The 21595-nt window shown below is 44.5% G+C and overlaps 1 protein-coding gene across 1 annotated transcript in view; it reads right to left on the bottom strand.

Annotated features, from left to right (window-relative positions):
* The window catches only part of LOC308168075 (N-acyl-aromatic-L-amino acid amidohydrolase (carboxylate-forming) B-like), a gene marked incomplete at its 3' end in the record, with an annotated part of 46618 nt that overhangs the window by 23364 nt on the left and 1659 nt on the right, over positions 1-21595 (bottom strand). The window contains exons 2-4 of the mRNA XM_080542550.1: positions 13305-13531; positions 2924-3119; positions 901-994 (exon numbers count right to left, since the gene is read on the bottom strand). Of these exons, the coding sequence (XP_080398676.1) occupies positions 901-994; positions 2924-3119; positions 13305-13531 (517 nt within the window). The remainder of the gene's footprint in view (positions 1-900; positions 995-2923; positions 3120-13304; positions 13532-21595) is intronic.

The raw sequence follows: 21595 nt of genomic DNA, 5'->3' as shown, positions 1-21595 counted from the left end.
CACCAAGAATCTCACTTTGTTCCCTCGGAAACTCTGTTTAGTCTTCTTTACCTGGGGTCTTGTGGTGTGGGACTGTGAGTAAGCACAACACCGGTGTTTACTGATTACCGTAATGCTGCAAGCGGTGTGAGTGTCCGAATTGAACAGTTGGGTGAGTACGGCATCCATTCAGAGCACATGATAGAATAACAATAGCATGTAGTGCCGAGAGACGGGAGTCGGAGGCGGCGTATTAAATGTCACAGCTAGACGTTTATTGACAGACATGAACCAGTTGTTATCACACACTTAAAACAGGAACTAAAACTCAGTACCACCCACTTAACCCTCCGTACGGAACAATACTCCCAACTATTAGTTCCGGGGGTGAATTATGTTAACCCACCACAAGCATAGCATTCGCGGAGATTCCAAGATGGCGGCCGTCGTTTACTGATTACCGTAATGCTGCAAGCGGTGCGGCTTTGTAGTTTACCAGTCGTACTGAAACATTGTATTATTATTAAAAAAAAAATATTGGTCATGTAATTTTTACATTTTGATCCATATATAAGGCGCACCGGGTTATAAGGCGCACTGTCGTTTTTTTTTTTTTTTTGGGACTTAAGTGCGCCTTATAGGGCGGAAAATACGGTACATCTCCATTGTTTCATTTCAGATCCATTGTGGCAGACAGAGACAAGATTATGGAAATTGTGTCACTGTCCAAATATTTACGGACCTAACTGTATATATACACACACACACACACACACACACACACACACCCACACACCCACACACCCACACACACACACACACACACACACACACACACACACACAGACAGACAGACAGACGTACCCAGGCCGTGCTGCCCCAGACAGAGAGACAGACAGACAAACAGACAGACAGACGTACCCAGGCCGTGCTGCCCCAGTGCCTCCTGGGAGTACGCCTGGGAGACGGGGATGTCCAGCAGCATCAGTCTGACCGGCGCTGACGCCATCTCCCTCTGAGACACACACACACACACACACACACACACACAGTATACTATCAGCCATCTCCCTCTGAGACACACTAGTTAATGGATAAAAGACATTGATATAAATGTTTGTGTTTCATCATAACTGCTGTAAAACATGAAGGTTTTTAGTTTAGATTTAAATATTTTAAGGGTTTGGTCCTGTTTGATTTCTTCAGGGAGTTTGTTCCAGGAGCACGCAGCAGCGTGACTGAAAGCTGCTGCACCGTGTCCAGGTAGACTCACCTATATGTGTATGTAGATGTTTATGTGCAGGTAGACTCACCTGTATGTGTATGTATGAATGAATGAATGAATGAATGGTCTTTATTGTCATTGATATAGTACAGGTACCAAACAACGAAATTTGGGAGGGGGGGCTCCCCTGGTGCTAGGAAAAAAAAACTAAAAACAAGAAGGGAAAAGAGCTGGTTTACATAAAATGAAGGCTATATACACTATCCACTATACTATACTATACAAATAAAACACTGTGCTGTACTCTATGCTATGCTATACCTATTCTAACATTTCCTATTCTCTGAACCTTATGTACCCTAGGGTTGTCATATTGCACATAGTGTTATTGCACATTCATTTAAAGTGTCGCAGTTTGCAGGTTTGAAATGTACACAGTTGTGTTTCAGTATTACACTTGATTTCAATCTAGTAGCTGCCATCACTTTGTCTAGATTGTCCAGGGCCTAGAACCTAGGTATTTGCTGTGTTCAGGGCCTGAATGGCCCTGGGGTAGAAGCTGAGCTTCAGTCTGTTTGTCCTTGCGAACATGGTCCTGAACCGCCTGTTCGAGGGCAGCCGAGCAAAGTGTTCGTACCCAGGGTGGGATGGGTCTCTGGAGATCTTGGAGGCCTTCCTGAGGCAGAGTGTGTTGTACAGCTCTTCCAGAGAGGGGAGGGGGGCGCCGGTGATCTTCTGGGCCGATCTCACGACTCTCTGTAGCGCATTCCTCTCTGCGGCTGTGCAGCTGGAGAACCAGATGCAGATGCAGTAGGTGAGGATGCTCTCCACTGCGCAGCGGTAGAAGGTCACCAGCATCTCCTGTCCGATGTGGTCTTTCCTGAGGACTCTCAGGAAGAAGAGCCGCTGTTGTGCCTTCTTGATGATGGCTGCTGTGTTGATCTTCCAGGACAGGTCATCCTGTATGTGCACCCCCAGGAATCGGAGGGTTGAGACTCTCTCCACGCTCCCTCCATCGACGAGCAGGGGCTGGACCTCAGATTTTTTCCTCCTGAAGTCCACGATGATTTCCTGGGTCTTTGACTGGTTCAGCAGCAGGTTGTTAACCTTGCACAGCTTGCTCAGCTGCTCTACCTCATCCCTGTACGCCGCCTCGTCCCCCCCCGAGATGCAGCCCACCACGGTGGTGTCGTCTGCAAACTTTACGATGGAGTTGCTGGGGTGGACGGGGGGGAAGTCGTAGGTGTAGAGAATGTAGAGGATGGGGCTTAGCACGCAGCCCTGGGGGGACCCAGTGCTGAGTCTGAGGGCTGTGGAGGTGTGGGAGCCCACCCGCACCCTCTGGGGGGCGGTCAGACAGGAAGTCTGTATGTAGATGTTTATGTGCAGGTAGACTCACCTGTATGTGTCTGTAGATGTTTATGTCCAGGTAGACTCACCTGTATGTGTATGTAGATGTTTATGTGCAGGTAGACTCACCTGTATGTGTCTGTAGATGTTTATGTGCAGGTAGACTCACCTGTATGTGTCTGTAGATGTTTATGTGCAGGTAGACTCACCTGTATGTGTCTGTAGATGTTTATGTGCAGGTAGACTCACCTGTATGTGTCTGTAGATGTTTATGTGCAGGTAGACTCACCTGTATGTGTCTGTAGATGTTTATGTGCAGGTAGACTCACCTGTATGTGTATGTAGATGTTTATGTGCAGGTAGACTCACCTGTATGTGTCTGTAGATGTGCAGGCTGACCCAGTCAGACAGGGAGTAGCAGATGAGGGTGAGTCCCATGTTGGCTGTGGTGTTGTGGAGGTCACACAGCAGGTCCACGGCCCCGGGGGAACCCTTGGGGCCCAGCAGGGCGTTCAACTCCTGGGCACGCCGCACCTCGTACGGTGTGGCCTCCGTTACTGGGGAGCTAGGGGGGAGGGGGGGGGGGGTAGGGAGGTGGGGGAGGTAGGGGTGGAGGTGGAGGGAGGTAGGGGTGGAGGTGGAGGGAGGTGTGGGTGAGGGAGGTGGGTAGGGAGCGAGGTGGAGGGAGGTGGGGGTGAGGGAGGTGGGTAGGGAGGTGGAGGTGGAGGTGAGGGGTGGAGGTGGAGGTGGAGGGAGGTGGAGGGAGGTGGAGGTGGAGGGAGGTGGAGGTGGAGGTGGAGGTGAGGGGTGGAGGTGGAGGGAGGTGGAGGGAGGTGGAGGTGGAGGGAGGTGGAGGTGAGGGGTGGAAGTGGAGGTGGAGGGAGGTGGAGGTGAGGGGTGGAGGTGGAGGGAGGTGGAGATGGAGGTGGAGGTTGTGGTGGAGGGAGGTGGAGGTGGAGGTGTGGAGGTGGAGGGAGGTGGAGGTGGAGGTGGAGGTGTGGAGGTGGAGGGAGGTGGAGGTGGAGGTGTGGAGGTGGAGGGAGGTGGAGGTGGAGGTGGAGGTTGTGGTGGAGGTGGAGGGAGGTGGAAGTGGAGGTGGAGGGAGGTGGAGGAGGAGATGGAGGTGGAGGTTGTGGTGGAGGGAGGTGGAGGTGTGGAGGTGGAGGTGGAGGGAGGTGGAGGTGGAGGTGTGGAGGTGGAGGTGGAGGTGTGGAGGTGGAGGTGTGGAGGTGGAGGTGGAGGGAGGTGGAGGTGTGGAGGGAGGAGGAGGTGGAGGTGGAGGTGTGGAGGTTGTGGTGGAGGTGGAGGGAGGTGGAGGAGGAGGTGGAGGGAGGTGGAGTTGAGGGGTGGAAGTGGAGGTGGAGGGAGGTGGAGGTGGAGATGGAGGTGGAGGTTGTGGTGGAGGGAGGTGGAGGTGTGGAGGTGGAGGTGGAGGTTGTGGTGAAGGTGGAGGGAGGTGGAGGTGGAGGTGAGGGGTGGAGGTGGAGGTGTGGAGGTGGAGGTGGAGGTTGTGGTGGAGGTGGAGGTGAGGGGTGGAGGTGGAGGTGGAGGGAGGTGGAGGTGGAGGTTGTGGTGGAGGGAGGTGGAGGTGGAGGTGAGGGGTGGAGGTGGAGGTGGAGGGAGGTAGGGGGTGGGGGTGGATGGAGGGAGGGGGGAGAGAGGGACGGGAAGACGGGGGAGACAAGGATCTCTTTTATATAGCGCTTTTCTAGACACTAATAATAATAAAAGAAACAAAAAAAAGAAATAAATAGAAGAGAGTATAGGGGTCTAGTTAAGATAGCGCATGGACACATGGGAAGGGAGGGGGAGGGTTAACTGGTGAATATGGAGCTATTTTAGTGCCATCAGAAATTGAATTGTATTTGACAGATTGAATTGAATCTGAGCACAAACTGAATTATATTTGACAGATTGAATTGTATTCAATTCAGTTTTCATTATTTTCATTCAGTTTTCAAATTCAGTTTCTCTAAATACAATTAGTTTTTTCTCAAAATACAATTCAGTTCTCTAAATACAATTCAGTTTTACTCAAAATACAATTCAGTTTTTCTCAAAATACGAGTTCAGTTTTAGAGGCACTCATCCGGGGACTCTGGGCTAGGTAGAATAATAGAGCACCGATTCTAATCCCTCCCATCCGAATTCATAAGAGCAACGCATCCGGGTACTTTGCTCTCCCGTCATGTCCACGCCCCTTTTTGGGTGATAGAAGTGTAGAAGTTTGACTGCCGGTCAATGGAAATGTCTGGTCTTTGCTACTTTAATCCGATAAAATAAGAAAACCGTAGTGCTTTTTAGATATTAGGAGCCCAAATCCGATGGCCAGTTAGGCAAACTATTATATAGTGTCGTTGCCGATCAATGATCGGCGTCGTTATATAGAGAAAATTGATGAAATAGGGGTTGATTCATCAGAGCAGTCATTATGACATATTAATTATGTCATCTCCCTGTCATCAGGGATGTGTAGTTCTTCATTTGATTTGCCGTGTAAATCCCCAGATGAGAGTGTTACATTCGTTTTCTTAAGATAGGATAATGAATAAATCTGTTCAATGGGCATTTGCCAAAGTAGCCTACTGTTAATCAGTATTTATCCTGTATGGTGTATATGAAGATGTTATGACGTTTTATCATGAAAATAATGAACAGCAAGCTAGATCCAAAACTAGGGCCGGTGGAGGAGGGCAAGTGTCACATTGGACAGACTACCAAACAGAAAAATAAAGTATCTTAACTTAGGGCTCTCAAGTCGTTCAAACGCTCACACGCCGCGTGTGTCCGCCCAATGCGTGAGACTTGAGATCCCTGATCTTAACGACAGCAAAAGTGATGGATGTCAGAAATACATTACCTGGAGAAGTAATAAGGTACTTTTATATGACAGGATATGGGTTAGGGTTATATGACACCTGTAGCGAGATCATTTATTGAATAGAACAATCAAACTTGGCGACGTAAAAAAATAATCCATAAGCGATCAAAACCAGAAAAATAACAAACAATGCGTAGCCTATAGAATATGCGTATAATGCGGTCAACAAAAATACATCGCTCCCCTCTCTCTCCACTACCGCCATGCAAGATGCGCAGGTGCTTAAATTACCTTGCAATATCACCCCCCATAACCATATGACTTCTCAATACGGTGATCAAGGCAATAAACAAACAATCAAAGTAAACTCACAATAAACCCATTAGCCTGTTATACTAAATACCCCCCTACAACACCTCAGTGTCACTAACCAGGCTCAGAGTAAGTGACAAAATAGGGAGACAAGTCGAGGGTAAAGGTAAATTATTATTTTATTAACAACTAAAGACTATAAATAATGAAGAAATGAGATGTGATAGTCAGTTTATCAGTTGTGTAGGGTGTGGGTGAGTGATCTGTAATGTGGAATGTTGTAAGGTGTAAACAAAGGATCAAAAGGTTGCCACTAACAAATGAGTAAAACAAAGGATAACCTGTATGGAGAGAGAGAGAGAGAGACTGATCCCCAACGCACACCCTTAATAGGCACAGGTGTGCTACATCAGCCAATCAGGCCTCCTCTCCCCACTGCCATCCTGCAACACAATCAGAACAAGACAGCAGTGGAGGGAGGAGACCGTAACACCCCCCCCCATAAAATTTGGGGACTAAAAAGGACCCAAAATAATTTCTAAATATTAACTTATTAACAAATTTACAAAATAAAGGTATCCCCATAGCCACCAACCTACTCACCACAACAGCACCCCCCCCCCCCAGGCCACACCGCACACCTCAGCAACCACGGCCTATGGAAGCAGATTAAGAGGGTGAAGAGAGCCAGGGGAAGGATACAAAAAGGAAGAGGCTGATGACCAGGAAAACCCAAAATCAAAAATCAACAGATGCGGTAACCAAACCACACTCTCAACCAGGGTCAAACACAAATGTATGCACGACCCCCTGGTTCAAGAACAGGAACATCAGTCCTCCCACAAAAACACAAACAAGGCCAGCTACACCCCCACCTTCCTGCGCTGCCACCACAGGACCAGGAGGAGAGCTGGGCACTTCCACACAAATTTCACAGACAACACCAACAACAGATGCACCAATGGCAGGAACAGAACACAATGATACAGACTCTGTAAGCTGAGGGACAACAATTTGAGGGACAACAATTTGAACCAAAGGATCCCCCATAGAACAATCTCCTTGAGGAACCCCCTTCCTCACCAACAGCTGATCCTCAAGGTAGTAACCCGCAACAACCTCGTCATCAGTTAGAAGCTGTTCAAATAGAACTTTAAGAACAGGGTCAGCTCTCTGCTTCATCACCAGGTCATCTCGAGTAACTACACTAGGACCTTTTGACAAAAGGTCACACGCCTTGCTTGTAACCCTTTTTTCAGGGTCAGGTGTAGGAACAGCATTTGCACGGCTCAGCGCACATGTCACAGCACAGGATGGAACCACTTCAGGGAAACACTGTTTCACAACCAACGGTGGGGATATGTCACCCCAGACGCGTCCACCCGCTAAATTATTCCCCAAAATAACCTCCACACCTTTAACAGGCAGCAACGGCCGCACCCCCACAACAACTTCACCCTGTACCAGGTCTGAAAAGAGGTCAATCTTATGCAACGGGACTGACAAGGTGTTAAGTCCAATTCCCCTAATCAAGACACTGTCACCTGTATCAGATAGCTGGGAAAATGGCAGGGCAGATTTCAGGACAAAAGATTCAGACGCACCAGTGTCACGCAATATCCTAACTGGAACCTTTTCCCCACTCCCAAGGATAGACACAAAACCATTAGTAATGAAAGGTGTGTCGTGTATTTTCATGCTCTGTAACCATAGCAATGGCCCTCTAATACACACAATGGCCTTTTGACCAGCATGTGCAGAGGCTGTAATATCATCATGGGTAGATATAATTGCATTAGGGCCCGAGCCAGCAAGACGCCCATAGCATAAATTGCATTAGAATTGTATTAGACCATAGGGTGAATTGCATTAAACCAATGCAGAGTACATTATCTGCCTTCAGGTATGGCAGATAATACACAGCAAAGGATCCTTAGGATGGCCCCTGATAATAAGATAATAAGATAATAACATCCTATTTACAGGACAGAAAACTACTATGACCTCACTGGCAAACTTTGTATCTGACCAAATTAAAATGACGTGGACTCTGTTTTGATTGGCTCAGCGACAGTGACAGGGGGGGGTATAAAATCCTGTACACAGATTGGCTCTTTCTCTTTGACTTCATATCCTGTGACCGATTCGGACCACCAGCTCCATTGAGGGGCCATGCTGTGTAACCTGCTTTTTTTGAATAAACATTCTTAAATTTGCTCAAGAACTCTTCTTCATTTTTAGCAGTAACAGATACCAAAATATACGAAAGGTGCATAATTTGAAACAACCAGAGATTTCTCATCTGGCTGCACACAAGACAAACTGGGGGTAGACCAAGCATCTTCAGTAACTGCTAGCCCAACCGTTTTTACCTCAGGACCAGAAAAAGACCTGGTTTTGCCCTGAAGGACAGGACACTCATTCTTCCAGTGACCTCCCCCCCGGCAGTAGCGACAGGCTCCTCTTCCTTGTGAGCCTCTATCAAATCTAAAGGACGGGGTCTCATTCCTCGCCTCAAAACTAACAGGACGAAACCCAGATGAGCTCCGTCTCTCACTGCGGTCCCAGTCACGAGTACGTAACTCCCCCAACCTGCCGTTGTGCGTTAAAACAAATTTATCAGCTAACACTGCTGCCTCAGGAGCTGTACACACCTCGCGTTCACCAAGATATACAGCAAGGTGCTCAGGAACAGAATCTCTGAACTGCTCTAACACAATTAACTGACACAACTCCTCATAGCTGGTAACAGATGAGGCAGAACACCACCGATCAAACTGTAACGTCAACTCACGGACAAAATCAACATGAGATTGCTCGTTACGCCGCTTTGCAGTTCTAAAACGTTGGCGGTACGCTTCCGGAACCAATTGATAAGCACGCAAAATTGCAGCTTTAACTAAGGAATAGTCCCTACAGTCAGTCCTACTCAGAGCAGAGTAGGCCTCCTGGGCTCCACCCGTAATCACGCTCTGTAGGAGCAAGATGCGGTCTGAATCAGACCAACGTCTAACCTCAGCCACTCGCTCAAATAGTAAAAAAAACGAGTCAAGGTCTCGCTCATTGAACTTAGGCACACGCTTTAGGTTAGTAGAAATATCAAAATGGGGACCCCCACGTTCCCTAGCGGGGTCGGAATCATAGAGAGAAAAACCCCCGACATCTTTACCCTCTTTAATGAACTTAAGATGCTCCCATTGAAATTCTAATTTAGCACGTTCTGTATCCTGACGGATTTTTTCAATCTCCAATTGAACAGTTTTCTCATGCTGTTCATGCTCTTGCTGCAACAACAATAACTCCTTCTGTTGGTCAAAAGTCAAATTACTACTCACGGGAGTTGGGACAGGCGTAAGGGTTAGAGATTCCTCCAGGATACCAGCTTGAATCAGATTATCCATCACGACCGTTCTTAAAGTCTCCTTGAGACGGCTAACAGTTTTACTTATTTCAATCTTATGGAGATCCGCGATTTTCAAAAGTTGGTCCTTACTACATCTCTCTAACAACTCCACTGATGGTTTCTGCATGAACTCTTCGACAATAGAAGCCATGATTAATGTGCACGTAACTACTATAACAACAAATGCCTCCCCACCTGTTGAAGCACACAAAACAGTAGCAGTCGCAGTCGCACCGAGCGCAGCAATGGAGATATTTAACGGAGCTTCCCCAAATCCTAGATAGCTCAACCCTAGTCTTCGTAGTCTTCGTGTGGCTTCGTGGTGGGTAATTACGCACTCAATACCGCTAACACGGAACAAGTAACCAGCACGCTGGCGCACTCCCCCGTGCTACGGCGATGCCCCCGAGACCACTGCTCTAGCCACGGTTACCACACAAAAATAATACAAAAAACAACAAAAGCCCAACGCACTCCCCAAAGGAAATACGCCGCTAAGCCTAACATGGGGTAGAAGGTATCAGCTCCTAAATCTCTCACCACTGCACAAGGAACAACCACACTCCTACCTAGGTGTCCCAACAGATAGCAGAGCAAATGGCGTCTCCAGCCTGGGCAAGTGTCTGGAGACAAACCGTAGTCCTCTCTCTCCCCCAGCACACAAACAACCACAAATAACTGTGGGCACAAATCACAACACAAAGGTAACTAAGATGCCACAGCATCAACAAAACAATACTCAACTTATCTCCCAAATGTTTAGCGCTTAACAAAGAACCTACCGAAGAACAACGAACCAACGAACTAACCAATTTAACAAAGAACCTACCAAAGAATCCAAAATCACTGAACCTATCAACAGTGAAACAAAGAGCGCTAACCAAACTACAACAAAAGGTCCTACAACAACTAAATCCGACGGCCGAGCCCCCATTTGTCACTAACCCGGCTCAGAGTAAGTGACAAAATAGGGAGACAAGTCGAGGGTAAAGGTAAATTATTATTTTATTAACAACTAAAGACTATAAATAATGAAGAAATGAGATGTGATAGTCAGTTTATCAGTTGTGTAGGGTGTGGGTGAGTGATCTGTAATGTGGAATGTTGTAAGGTGTAAACAAAGGATCAAAAGGTTGCCACTAACAAATGAGTAAAACAAAGGATAACCTGTATGGAGAGAGAGAGAGAGAGAGAGAGAGAGAGAGAGAGAGAGAGAGAGAGAGAGAGAGAGAGAGAGAGAGAGAGAGAGAGAGAGAGAGAGAGAGAGAGAGAGAGAGAGAGAGAGAGAGAGAGAGAGAGAGAGAGAGACTGATCCCCAACGCACACCCTTAATAGGCACAGGTGTGCTACATCAGCCAATCAGGCCTCCTCTCCCCACTGCCATCCTGCAACACAATCAGAACAAGACAGCAGTGGAGGGAGGAGACCGTAACATCAGGCAGACTGAAAGGACACACATTGCCTATTTCATTACTTTTCTCCATATAACGACGTCGGATGGGAGGGAGGGATGGGAGTTAGAATCGGTGCTCTATTATTCTACCTAGCCCAGAGTCCCCGGATGAGTGCCTCTAAAACTGAACTCGTATTTTGAGAAAAACTGAATTGTATTTTGAGAACTGAATTGTATTTTGAGTAAAACTGAATTGTTTTTAGAGAACTGAACTGTATTTTGAGAAAAAACGAATAGTATTTAGAGAAACTGAATTTGAAAACTGAATGAAAATAATGAAAACTGAATTGAATACAATTCAATCTGTCGAATACAATTCAGTTTGTGCTCAGATTCAATTCAATCTGTCAAATACAATTCAGATCTGTGAAATACAATTCAATTTGTGCTCATATTCAATTCAATCTGTCAAATACAATTCAATTTCTGATGGCACTAAAATAGCTCCATAGCTGAAGGCGAGCATGAAGAGGTGGGTTTTGAGGGCCTGTTTAAATGTTGGGAGGGTGTTGGCCTGTCTGATGTGGTTGGGGAGGGCGTTCCAGAGGGACGGGGCTGTGGCTGAAAAGGCCCTATCACCCCAGGTCCAGAGCTTGGTGGTCCTGGTGGTCTGGAGGGTGGTTTGGTCGTCAGACCTGAGGCAGCGGGAGGGGGTGTGGAGGGGGACGAGGTCGGCAAGGTAGGAGGGAGGAGGGGCCAGGTTGTTGATGGCTTTGTAGGTGGTCAGTAGGATGTTGAAGTGGATCCTGTGTTTGACCGGCAGCCAGTGGAGGTTTTGGAGGACAGGGGTGATGAGGTCACGGGGGGAGTAGAGGTGAGCAGACGGGCAGCAGAGTTCTGGGGCCTCATTTATAGAACGTGCTTAGATCAAATTTTGATCTTACCCGTGTCGTACGTAGAAAACCACGTCAACGTAGTGATTTATACAATTTCAACGTGAGTCAATTTGACCGTGGAAACAATCGTAGCTCTACGTCGAGTATTCAACTTGCTTACGCACATTACCTACTGGTTATGCAGAGTTATTACAGGCATGTGAGCCGCACTGCCTACTGTAATTCATGCAAGTGGCTCGTAATAACATTAACGATGTTGTTATCAGCCGAGAAAATGAGTTGAATTCAAGATTTAAAGGGAACTGATGTTTATGATTGTATTTCAGTCTGCCTTTATATCCCTCCGGAGCTGTCTATCTCCCCTTCAACATGCCTAGTGCGTTCCACAACGGACCTTGCCCGGCCACACGCTAAATTATACTGGATTTTCTCTGGTGTCTGGGAGTTCGCAAAGGGAGTTCGCAGCCATATAAGAATAAGACCACCTGATAAGAATAAGACCATTATATTATTACAGTATAAGCAGCACTCGAGTTGAGGGGGGATGGCATCCCCCCAGAAATAAAAACAGTCAAAATCGCCCCCCTCTTTCCATACTTTATGTCATGAACGTGGTATTACTGCTATTTCAAGGTGCGCACACATGCAATGACATTTTTACCAAGTTACTGACACTGAAGTCACTGACGCTGAGGGGATGCTAACATTGTCCTCATATGATCAAATCCACCACCTCCCCTGATTTTCTTTTACAACTTGAGTACTGAGTATAAGCATTTGCCTGGTTAGTTGTCATGATCAAACATTACAAATGCAACTTACCGAGAAGCCACCCTTCTCTGCCCTCTCCCGCTTCCAGACAAACGCCTACCCTATATTATAGCACTTGGCTTAATTCAGCCGCTATAATTGAGCCGCTATCACAGGGCGTTAACACAAACCTCATTCCCCTATGTTCATTTTACCTGCGTTGGTATTTATAGAAGGAAGCACGTACGCAACTTTAAACCATCTCAGCCCGTTTTATAAATAATGCTTACGTCCGTTTAGAAAAATGTGCTTACGTGAAAGTCAAAGATGACGTTCAAATACTTTTTTATAAATGAGGCCCCTGGTCACCACGGGTAAGAATAGTAATAATAATAATAATAATAATACATTAAACTTATATAGAGCTTTCCTAGACACTCAAAGACGCTTTACAAACCGAAAAGATTGAGTAGTAAAATAAAAAGAACCCCCCCCCCCAAAAAAGTATAGGGGTTTAATAACATTTTTTTAGATAACTAAATCTAAATCTGTGTCTTTGTAGGACAATCTACTCTGGATACTGCAAGTATACCTAGTATATTTCGGGCGGAGAAGCGGCGAACAAGCAACGCCAGTGTCCTCTCTCGACCGGCATTTTTTGAAAAGTGAAAAGTCTTACGAGTATGATAATGTTAGCTAGCTACCTCTTAACATGGGTTTGGCTGGACATTCATGTATCTGTGTCCTACTGATGTTCATTTGTGTGTTTCTCTCACTTAGCACGAGCCTCTGAATGAGGAGTGTCATAAATAATTACGCTGTGTGTTTCATGTGATCCACAAACTCTCACTTTAAAGTTAGAATGTCTTTGACCACTAGAACAGCCGTGCCTTTTTACAATGCTAAGCTGCTACTTACCCACAACGACCACTAGTTGACCACTTGTAAATTACCTGCCTCCTACACAGATGAATGCTCTGTCTTTATAACTCAACACTCTGTCTCTATAACTCAACACTCTGTCTCTATAACTCAACACTCTGTCTCTATAACTCAACACTCTGTCTCTATAACTCAACACTCTGTCTCTATAACTCAACACTCTGTCTTTATAACTCAACACTCTGTCTTTATAACCCCCCCCCCCAGGCCTTTAACACCCCCCCCCCCCTCACCTGAGCAGGGAGTTGGTGAAACACCTATTGAGGTCCGTCTCTGTGTACCTAAGCCCCGCCTCCACGGCCCGCGGGTTGGATATCACCGTTGTCACGGACGCAGGCCCCGCCCACTCCACGCCCTGCCTCCTCATCTCCCTGACCACGTGCACGCCCGACAGCTCGTTGCCATGGGTACCGCCGCAGACGGCTACGCGCGCCAGAGGAGGGAGAGACACTGGCTCCATCTGGTGGTGAGAGAGGGGAGGACAGGGGGAGGAGGAGGAGAGGACAGGGGGAGGAGGAGGAGAGGACAGGGGGAGGAGGAGGAGAGGACAGGGGGAGAAGGAGGAGAGGACAGGGGGAGGAGGAGAGGACAGGGGGAGGAGGGGGGAGGAGGGAGAGAGAGAGAGGGGAAGGACAGGCTGAAGAGTTAAATTGTATTAATATGATCATAAACTTGAACTTGAACACACACACACAAACAGACAAACAGACACACACACACACACACACACACACACACACAGACACACACGCACACACGCTCACACACACCCCCTGACCCCAGCAGACTGACAGCCTGAGGTGTGTTAAATGTTAAATGTTAAAGTGTTAAATGTTAAAGTGTTAAAGTGTTAAAGTGTTAAATGTTAAATGTTAGCTGGAGGAGATGTCCTCTTTTTACAAGAAACCCATTTAAAGAAAAAAGAACATGACAAATTGAGTAGGGGACAAATTTACTCCAGTTCATATGGAACACAGAAGAGGGGTGTTGCTATAATTATACAACCACACATACCATTTAAAGAAGAACAACATATATACGATAAAGAGGGCAGGTTTGTTTTAGTAATTGGTAAAATAGAGTCAATTACTGTCTCATTCTTAAATGTATACTAGGGGTGTAACGGATCACGGATAATCCGTGATCCGTACGGATCGCCCCCCACGGTTCGGCACGCATGTGTACCGCGGATCAATTGCAAAATGTAACCAAGTAATAATATTACTTAATATTAGTTAATATCCCTTGTAAATCACAATGTAGAGTTGCCATGAAAAGATAGACGCGACAGTTGCGTGCTTTGTTTTACTCTAAAGCGCAATGATAGGTTGATAATGCAAAAAAAAATCTAGAACAACAAGGCTGCGTTCGTAAATTCGCTCTGGAATCTGATCAGCATTCATGGAACACCTCTTGTCCAATCAAATTACTTGGCCCCTTTATGACGTCGGACCCAGTGTGCTCTCCGGCGCTCTCAGAGCAAATTTACGAACGCAGCCCAAGTGTTCATGGCGAGTCCTGCTAATGTTGGCGACAGAGAAGAACTCGAAATGCCTCCCTCGTCATTTAAATCCCATGTATGGGAGCACTTTGGCTTCTCTGTCAATTATAACAATGACGGACAGTGTCATTGGAAGTGTGGTCGATAAAAAAGTTACGGTGTTTAAGCGTTGTGCAACGAGAAAGTCGTACGAGCATGGCCACACATTTGCCGTGACCCTGGTGTGTTGACGGGGCACGAAAAAGGCAGCTTGACAACTTCTGATAATATAGCCAATTTTTTCATACCATGTTTAAAGTAAGGTTTCACTTTATTATTTACTTAAAAGTGGCATAAAACATGTTTATTTGTCTGCTTTAAAGAGCCCAGTGATTCACTGCTGCAACCAGGTGCCTCCTCCCTCTCTCCTACTGCATCATTTAAGTTGAATGTGTGGTTCTGTTTAATATGTAGCCTAATGTTTGAGTGTAGAATATGTTATGTATATATATGTAATATATATATATATATATATACACACACATATATATATATATATATATATATACCAGTTTTGACATCTTGAATGTTGTTGGGTTTTACACAGTAAAAGTGGTGTTTTTACAGAATTCGAGGAAAAAGCTTTTTATTTTTATTTCTATGTTTTGTGTTGATCCGAAAAATGATCCGATCCGTGACTCAAAAACCGTGACACGATCCGATCCGTGAGTTAGGTGATCCGTTACACCCCTAATGTATACTATCCACCGGAATTAGGCCCAGAATTCATGTCAGAAATAATCGAAATGTTAATGACAAAATGTAAAGGAATCACCCTAATGGGAGGAGATATGAATCTTACAATAAATTCTAGGCTAGATTCCTCAAATAATAAACCACACAGAGCTGATAAAACATCATCAATTTTAAGAAGTGCAATGTCAGAATTTGGAATAGTAGACATATGGAGGATGCTAAATCCAACTAAAAAAACATATACATATTATTCTGGACGATTTTCAACTTCCAATAGACTGGATTATTTCTTCATGTTTAAAAAAGACGTAGAGAGGATTGAAACATGCACAATAGGCACAAGGGATTTATCAGATCATGCTACGCTATCTATAACTATACATTTGGATATAAAGCAAGGAGAAAAAATATGGAGATTAAACAATTCACTTCTTCAAGATAAGATCTTTGTTGAAAAAATCAATAAAGCCTTAAAAGAATATGTAGAGATAAATGACAATGGAGATACTAATCCAACTATTATATGGGAGGGCCTTAAAGCGGTACTACGAGGACAGATAATAGCATAGTGTGCATTGAAGAAAAGACAAACACAACAAAAACAGAAAATGCTTGAACAACAAATACAATACTTGGAAGACAAATTAAAAAATACAAATGAAATAATAGTAACAAATGAATTTAAAAAGAAGTATAAGGAGTTGGATAAAATTCGTACAGAGGAAGTGGAGAAATTAATGACATACACCAAACAGAAATATTACGATGGAGGACCTAAGTCTTTAAAACTCCTAGCATATCGACTTAAGACACAGACTAAAAAAGCACAACGAAATTGAAGACTGTAGAAGGCTCTGGAACAATAACGGAAAAGGATAAAATAGCGGAAGAATTTGTAAAATATTATGAGAACCTTTATAAAAACACAGGAAATATTGACCTGGGACTAATGAAAGATTTCTTACATAAGTTAAACTTAAAGCAGGTAACAAGATAAAAAAAATGAACAGCTCATTAAGGACATCACAGTAAATGAAATACAACAACAAATAAATAACCTTAAAATGGGGAAAACACCAGGTGATGATGGATTTACTAATGAATTTTATAAAACTTTTTAAAAACAATTGATACCACTACTTTTAGAAGCATATAAGTTTGTATTACAAACGGGAAATTGGGCAACTACTTGGAATTCATCTATAATAACGGTTATACATAAAGAAGGTAAGGACGCTACTGAATGTTCGTCTTACAGGCCAATATCGCTCCTGAATACGGACCATAAAATAGTAACAGCTATTATTGCCAATAGGTTAAAGGACATCGTGCCAGATATAATAGACAGCGACCAATGTGGTTTTATACCAGGTAGGCTGTTGTCAGATAATATAAGGAGGACGTTAAATATAATGGACTATGCACAAAACAATGGGGCAAACCTTCCACTCTTAACACTGGATGCAGAAAAAGCATTTGACAGATTGCTATGGCCATTCATGTTTGAAATTGTAAGAAGCTTTGGATTTCATGAGAATTTTAATAAATGGCTTCAAGGAATGTATAAAAATCCAGTGTCAAGAGTAAAAGTAAATGGCACAATATCCAGAAGATTTCCAATCTATAAAGGTACAAGACAAGGAGACCCACTCTCAGCAGTTATATTTGCTATATGCATGGAAGGACTAGCAGAAAGTATAACGAAAAATAATACCATCAAAGGCATAACGATAAAAGAGGAACAGCATAAACTGGCATTATATGCAGATGACATGGTTGTTTATTTAACATCACCAGCCCAATCCTTACCAAGCCTAATGGAAGCGATTACAGAATATAGTAAAATCTCTGGTTATAAACTAAATGAAAGTAAGTGTGAAGTATTAACAATTGGAGAACAGATAGATTCGGAAATTAAGGAAAAAATATAAGTTGAAATGGGATGCAAAGAAAATCAAATATTTAGGAATCTACCTCACCGGAGATATAACAACATTATACACCGACAACTATCAAGCCCTTGAAAATAAAATACGAGAATAGATGGAAGATAACACCTGAATCCTTAATGAGTAGAGTAGAAAGCGTCAAAATGATGATCCTTCCACAGTTTCTGTTTTTATTTCAAACATTACCAGTTCCCATTCCACATGGTAGCTTCAAAAAATGGAATACAATGCTCTCAAATTTCATTTGGAACTACAAAAGTAAACGGAAAAAACTTAGTATACTAACTCAAACCAGAGAAAAAGGAGGGTTTAATTTCCCTGATCTAATGTCCTATTTCCATGCAACTCAAATAGATACAATAATGAAATGGATGAATAACTCGGTTCAAACCAAATGGAAAGACATAGAAAAACAAGTAATATCAATATCAATAGAAACACTACCTTTTCTGAGTCTAAAGGATATTTAAAAATATAGTGGGAATAACAGATGCATAGAAAATACCCTCATAAATTGGAAAACTATTCGTAAAATGTATAAATGTGATGACAAATGTATTTATTTGAGAGAGATAGCCAGTGACCCAGACTTTTTACCTAATAAAACAGACAAAATATTAGAAGAATGGGCTAGGAAGGGACTACAGGTGTACTCACAGATGGTTACAAATGACATGATAGACTCATTTGAAACCTTAGTTAATACATTTAATATAAGTAATAGCCATTTCTTTAAGTACTTACAAATTAGAAGCTACCTTATAACACAGCAGAGGAGACAGGAACAAAGATCACATATACTAATGGAATATCTGAGCAAAAATAGAAACAGTGAAAAGACAAAAATCTCAAAACTTTACAAAATCATGCAAGAAATCAAGACACAAGAAGATAACACTAAAGAAAAATGGGAAAACGAATTAGCAATAACAATTACGGATGACGATTGGAAAGAAGCATGCAAAAGAATATTTAAGACAACACAATCAAAATTCTGGAAAGAATTTGCTTGGAAAATAAATATGAAGATCTTCCTAACACCGAAAATGTTGTCAAAATATAGGCCGACAGGCAATGCAGAATGTTGGAGAAAATGGATGGAACGAGAAGCCAATCACACACACATTTTCTATACATGCCCTAAATTGAAAAGGTTTTGGAAGGCAGTTCAAGTAAAAATAAAAAATACATTTACCTTACAAAATCCTATACATCCAGTCAATATTATACTCGGTCTTATTCCATTAGATATACACAGGGAGGGAGATAAATATTTGTACACCATATTACGTATCGCGGCTTTAAAGCAAATCACACGTAAACGGTTGGACTTAAACCCACCATCTGTTAATAATTGGGAAAAAACTGTTGAAGAGATAAAAGAAATGGAAATAATTACTTATAAAGTGGGAAACCGTGAAGAGCAATTCACTATGAACTGGAGTAAATGGACCGAATGAATGAGTAGGAAGGAAGCCCCCCCCTCCCCGATCCCACCCCTCCCACCCCCCTCCTTTTATCTTGTACTTTTCTATCTCTATCTCTATAATTTTTCTCTTCTTTTTCTGTATTTTTTCTCTATTCTCTATTCTTTATTTTTTATTTTTCTGTTCTCTTCATAAAAAATAAAAAACAAACAAAAATGATGCAGGATGAACTTAAACAAGTGAAGAAAACGTGTAAAGTGTATGAAATGAACTTGTGAAATGTAATGTACAGCCCTGCAATAAAGTATTAAAAAAAAAAAAAAAAAAGTGTTACAGTGTTAAAGTGTGACCACACAGTCCTGCACACGGTTAAATGATCTACTCATTACCTGAATGATTACTGTGCTCTGACAGAACACCCTAGAACTCTGTCTGCTTTGATAGAACACCCTAGAACCCTGTCTGCTTTGATAGAACACCCTAGAACTTTAGGTTATTTACATAACCCCGGTTCTCTGAGTAGTATTCGTGAGTATCTCACTATGGGAACGCCCCCTGCGTGACCTCATCAGAAACTGAATTACACTGCGCCATCCCATTGGCTGGCCCAGGCGACGCTTGTGTCACGAGGGACGGGACCCTCCGCCTATATAAAGCGTACACACAGCGTCTGTCGTCATTCAAAACAAGCAACCTCTTTCTCGCTTCTAAAGCAAGGAGGGTGGTCCGGTGAGATACTCACGAATACTACTCAGAGAACCAGGGTTATGTAAAAAACCTAAAGTTCTCTTTCATAGTATTCGTTTCGTATCTCACTATGGGAATATACTTACTCCCGTATTGCCGGACCTGCCTGTAAAACGACAACTGTCCCAGAATGGACCCTCACACTCTAGGAACTACGTCCTAAGAGGAACCCAAACTGAGGACTGAGTGTGATAGCGTTGGAGCCGTAACATCCAACCTATAAAATCTAGCGAACGTGTGGGGCGAAGCCCAGCACGCCGCCGCACACACCTCCTGAATAGACACCCCTTTAAAGAGTGCCCAGGAGGTCGCCAAACCTCTAGTAGAGTGCGCATGTAAGCCCGCGGGGGGCTGTAGACCCTTACTAGAGTAAGCCAAGGCAATAGCCGCCACTACCCAATGGGAAAGGCGTTGTTTCGACACTGGCTTTCCCGTGTGTGGATTCGCCCAGGATACAAACAACTGGTCACCTTTCCTGCAACCCTGAGTCCTGTCTATGTAAACACGCAGCGCGCGGACAGGACATAAAGTATGCAACCGCCTGTGCTCTTCCGAGGCAAAAGGCGGGGGATAGAAGGCAGCCAACTCTATAGGGGTGCAAGAGCCTATAACCTTCGGAATAAAGGCTGGGTTAGGCATCAGACTGACCCTAGAGTCCCCTGGGGAGAACTTTGTACACTCTCGGTGCACCGAGAGCGCATGGACTTCACCTATGCGCTTAGCCGAAGCCAAAGCAAGCAATAGGACCGTCTTTAGCGTTAACACTTTCACCTCCACCTGTTCCAGCGGTTCGAACGGTGGGCAGGAGAGAGCATCTAGTACCATAGGGAGGTCCCATGAAGGAGCTAACGGCCTAGACGTAGGCAATTTCCTTCGGGCCCCTTTCATAAACTGGCACACCAACGGGTGCTGGCTTATCGACTTTCCACCCAGGCCAATATGACAAGCCGAAATAGCTGCCAAATAGACCTTAACGGTTGAGAAAGCCTTACCCCTCTCAATCAAGTCCTGTAGAAATGACAGAATAACTGTCACAGAACACTGAAAAGGGACAGCGTGTGACTCTGAGCACCAAGTCTCGAACACACGCCACTTTCTAGTTGATGAGGCTCTGGCGCACTGAATAGTGTCGATCACCCCTTGGGGAAGACCCACTAGTGCAAGGTTGATCCCTTCACGGGCCAGGCCCACAGAGACAATCTCTCTGGGTGGGGATGGAATATCTCCCCCCGCGCCTGGGTCAGCAGGTCCCTGCGCAGCGGTAGTTGCCATGGCGGACCGGATAGGAGATGAAAAATCTCCGCCAACCAGTGCTTTCCCGGCCAACGCGGGGCTATCAGCACCATGGACAGATCTCCTTCCCTCACTCTGGCCAGAGTCGGGGGAATGAGTGCCACCGGTGGGAACGCATACAGTAGGGTCCTCGGCCACTCGTGCGCTAATGCGTCCACTCCCAGCGGGGCTCCCCGATCGTGCAGAGAGAAGAACAGGGGACACTGGGCGTTCTCTGCCGTAGCATAAACGTCCACGGTCGCTTGACCGAATCGTGACCAAATCTGTTTGAGGCGCGCTCGTGTTTCAAAACGTGCATGAAGTCTAGCGCCTAAGAACTTTTCAAACCACTTCTTAGCGCTAGGCGCAAAGTCAGATCGCATAATAGCAGGGGCGCCTAGCGCACTTCATTAACATATGAACACTCCCACAATGAGTAATATATGCACGGGAGTCTTACGTCTTATGTGTGGGCGCCTAGCGACACCTGCATAATAGCAGTAGCGCGTATAAAGCGCATAATAAGGGTGGCGGTAGGTCTTAACCTGGCGGTGCGTCTTAATTAAGACTTAAGACGGCAAGTTAAGAAGTGCATTATAGGGCCCTGAGAGTCCCAGAACTAGCTTGCTGAGGGGGCATCTCCCTAGAGTCTCTCTGTGGGTAAGGGCTTTGTTGTGGAGCGTGTCAGGGTGAGTTTCTTTTAGGTGGTTGTAAAATGTAAACGCTCTCTTTTGAATTTGTATAATTAGTGGGTATCGTCCTAATTCTGCTCTGCATGCGTTATTTGGTGTTTTGCGTTGGATACGAAGAATGGATTTGCAGAACTCTGCATGCAGAGTCTCAATTTGGTGTTTGTCCCATTTTGCAAAATCTTGGTTGGCAGGTGGACCCCA

The sequence above is a fragment of the Nansenia antarctica genome (assembly GCF_963989245.1).
Source record: "Nansenia antarctica genome assembly, chromosome: 11".
Lineage (NCBI taxonomy): Eukaryota > Metazoa > Chordata > Actinopteri > Argentiniformes > Microstomatidae > Nansenia > Nansenia antarctica.
This window is presented reverse-complemented; position numbering and strand designations above follow the sequence as displayed.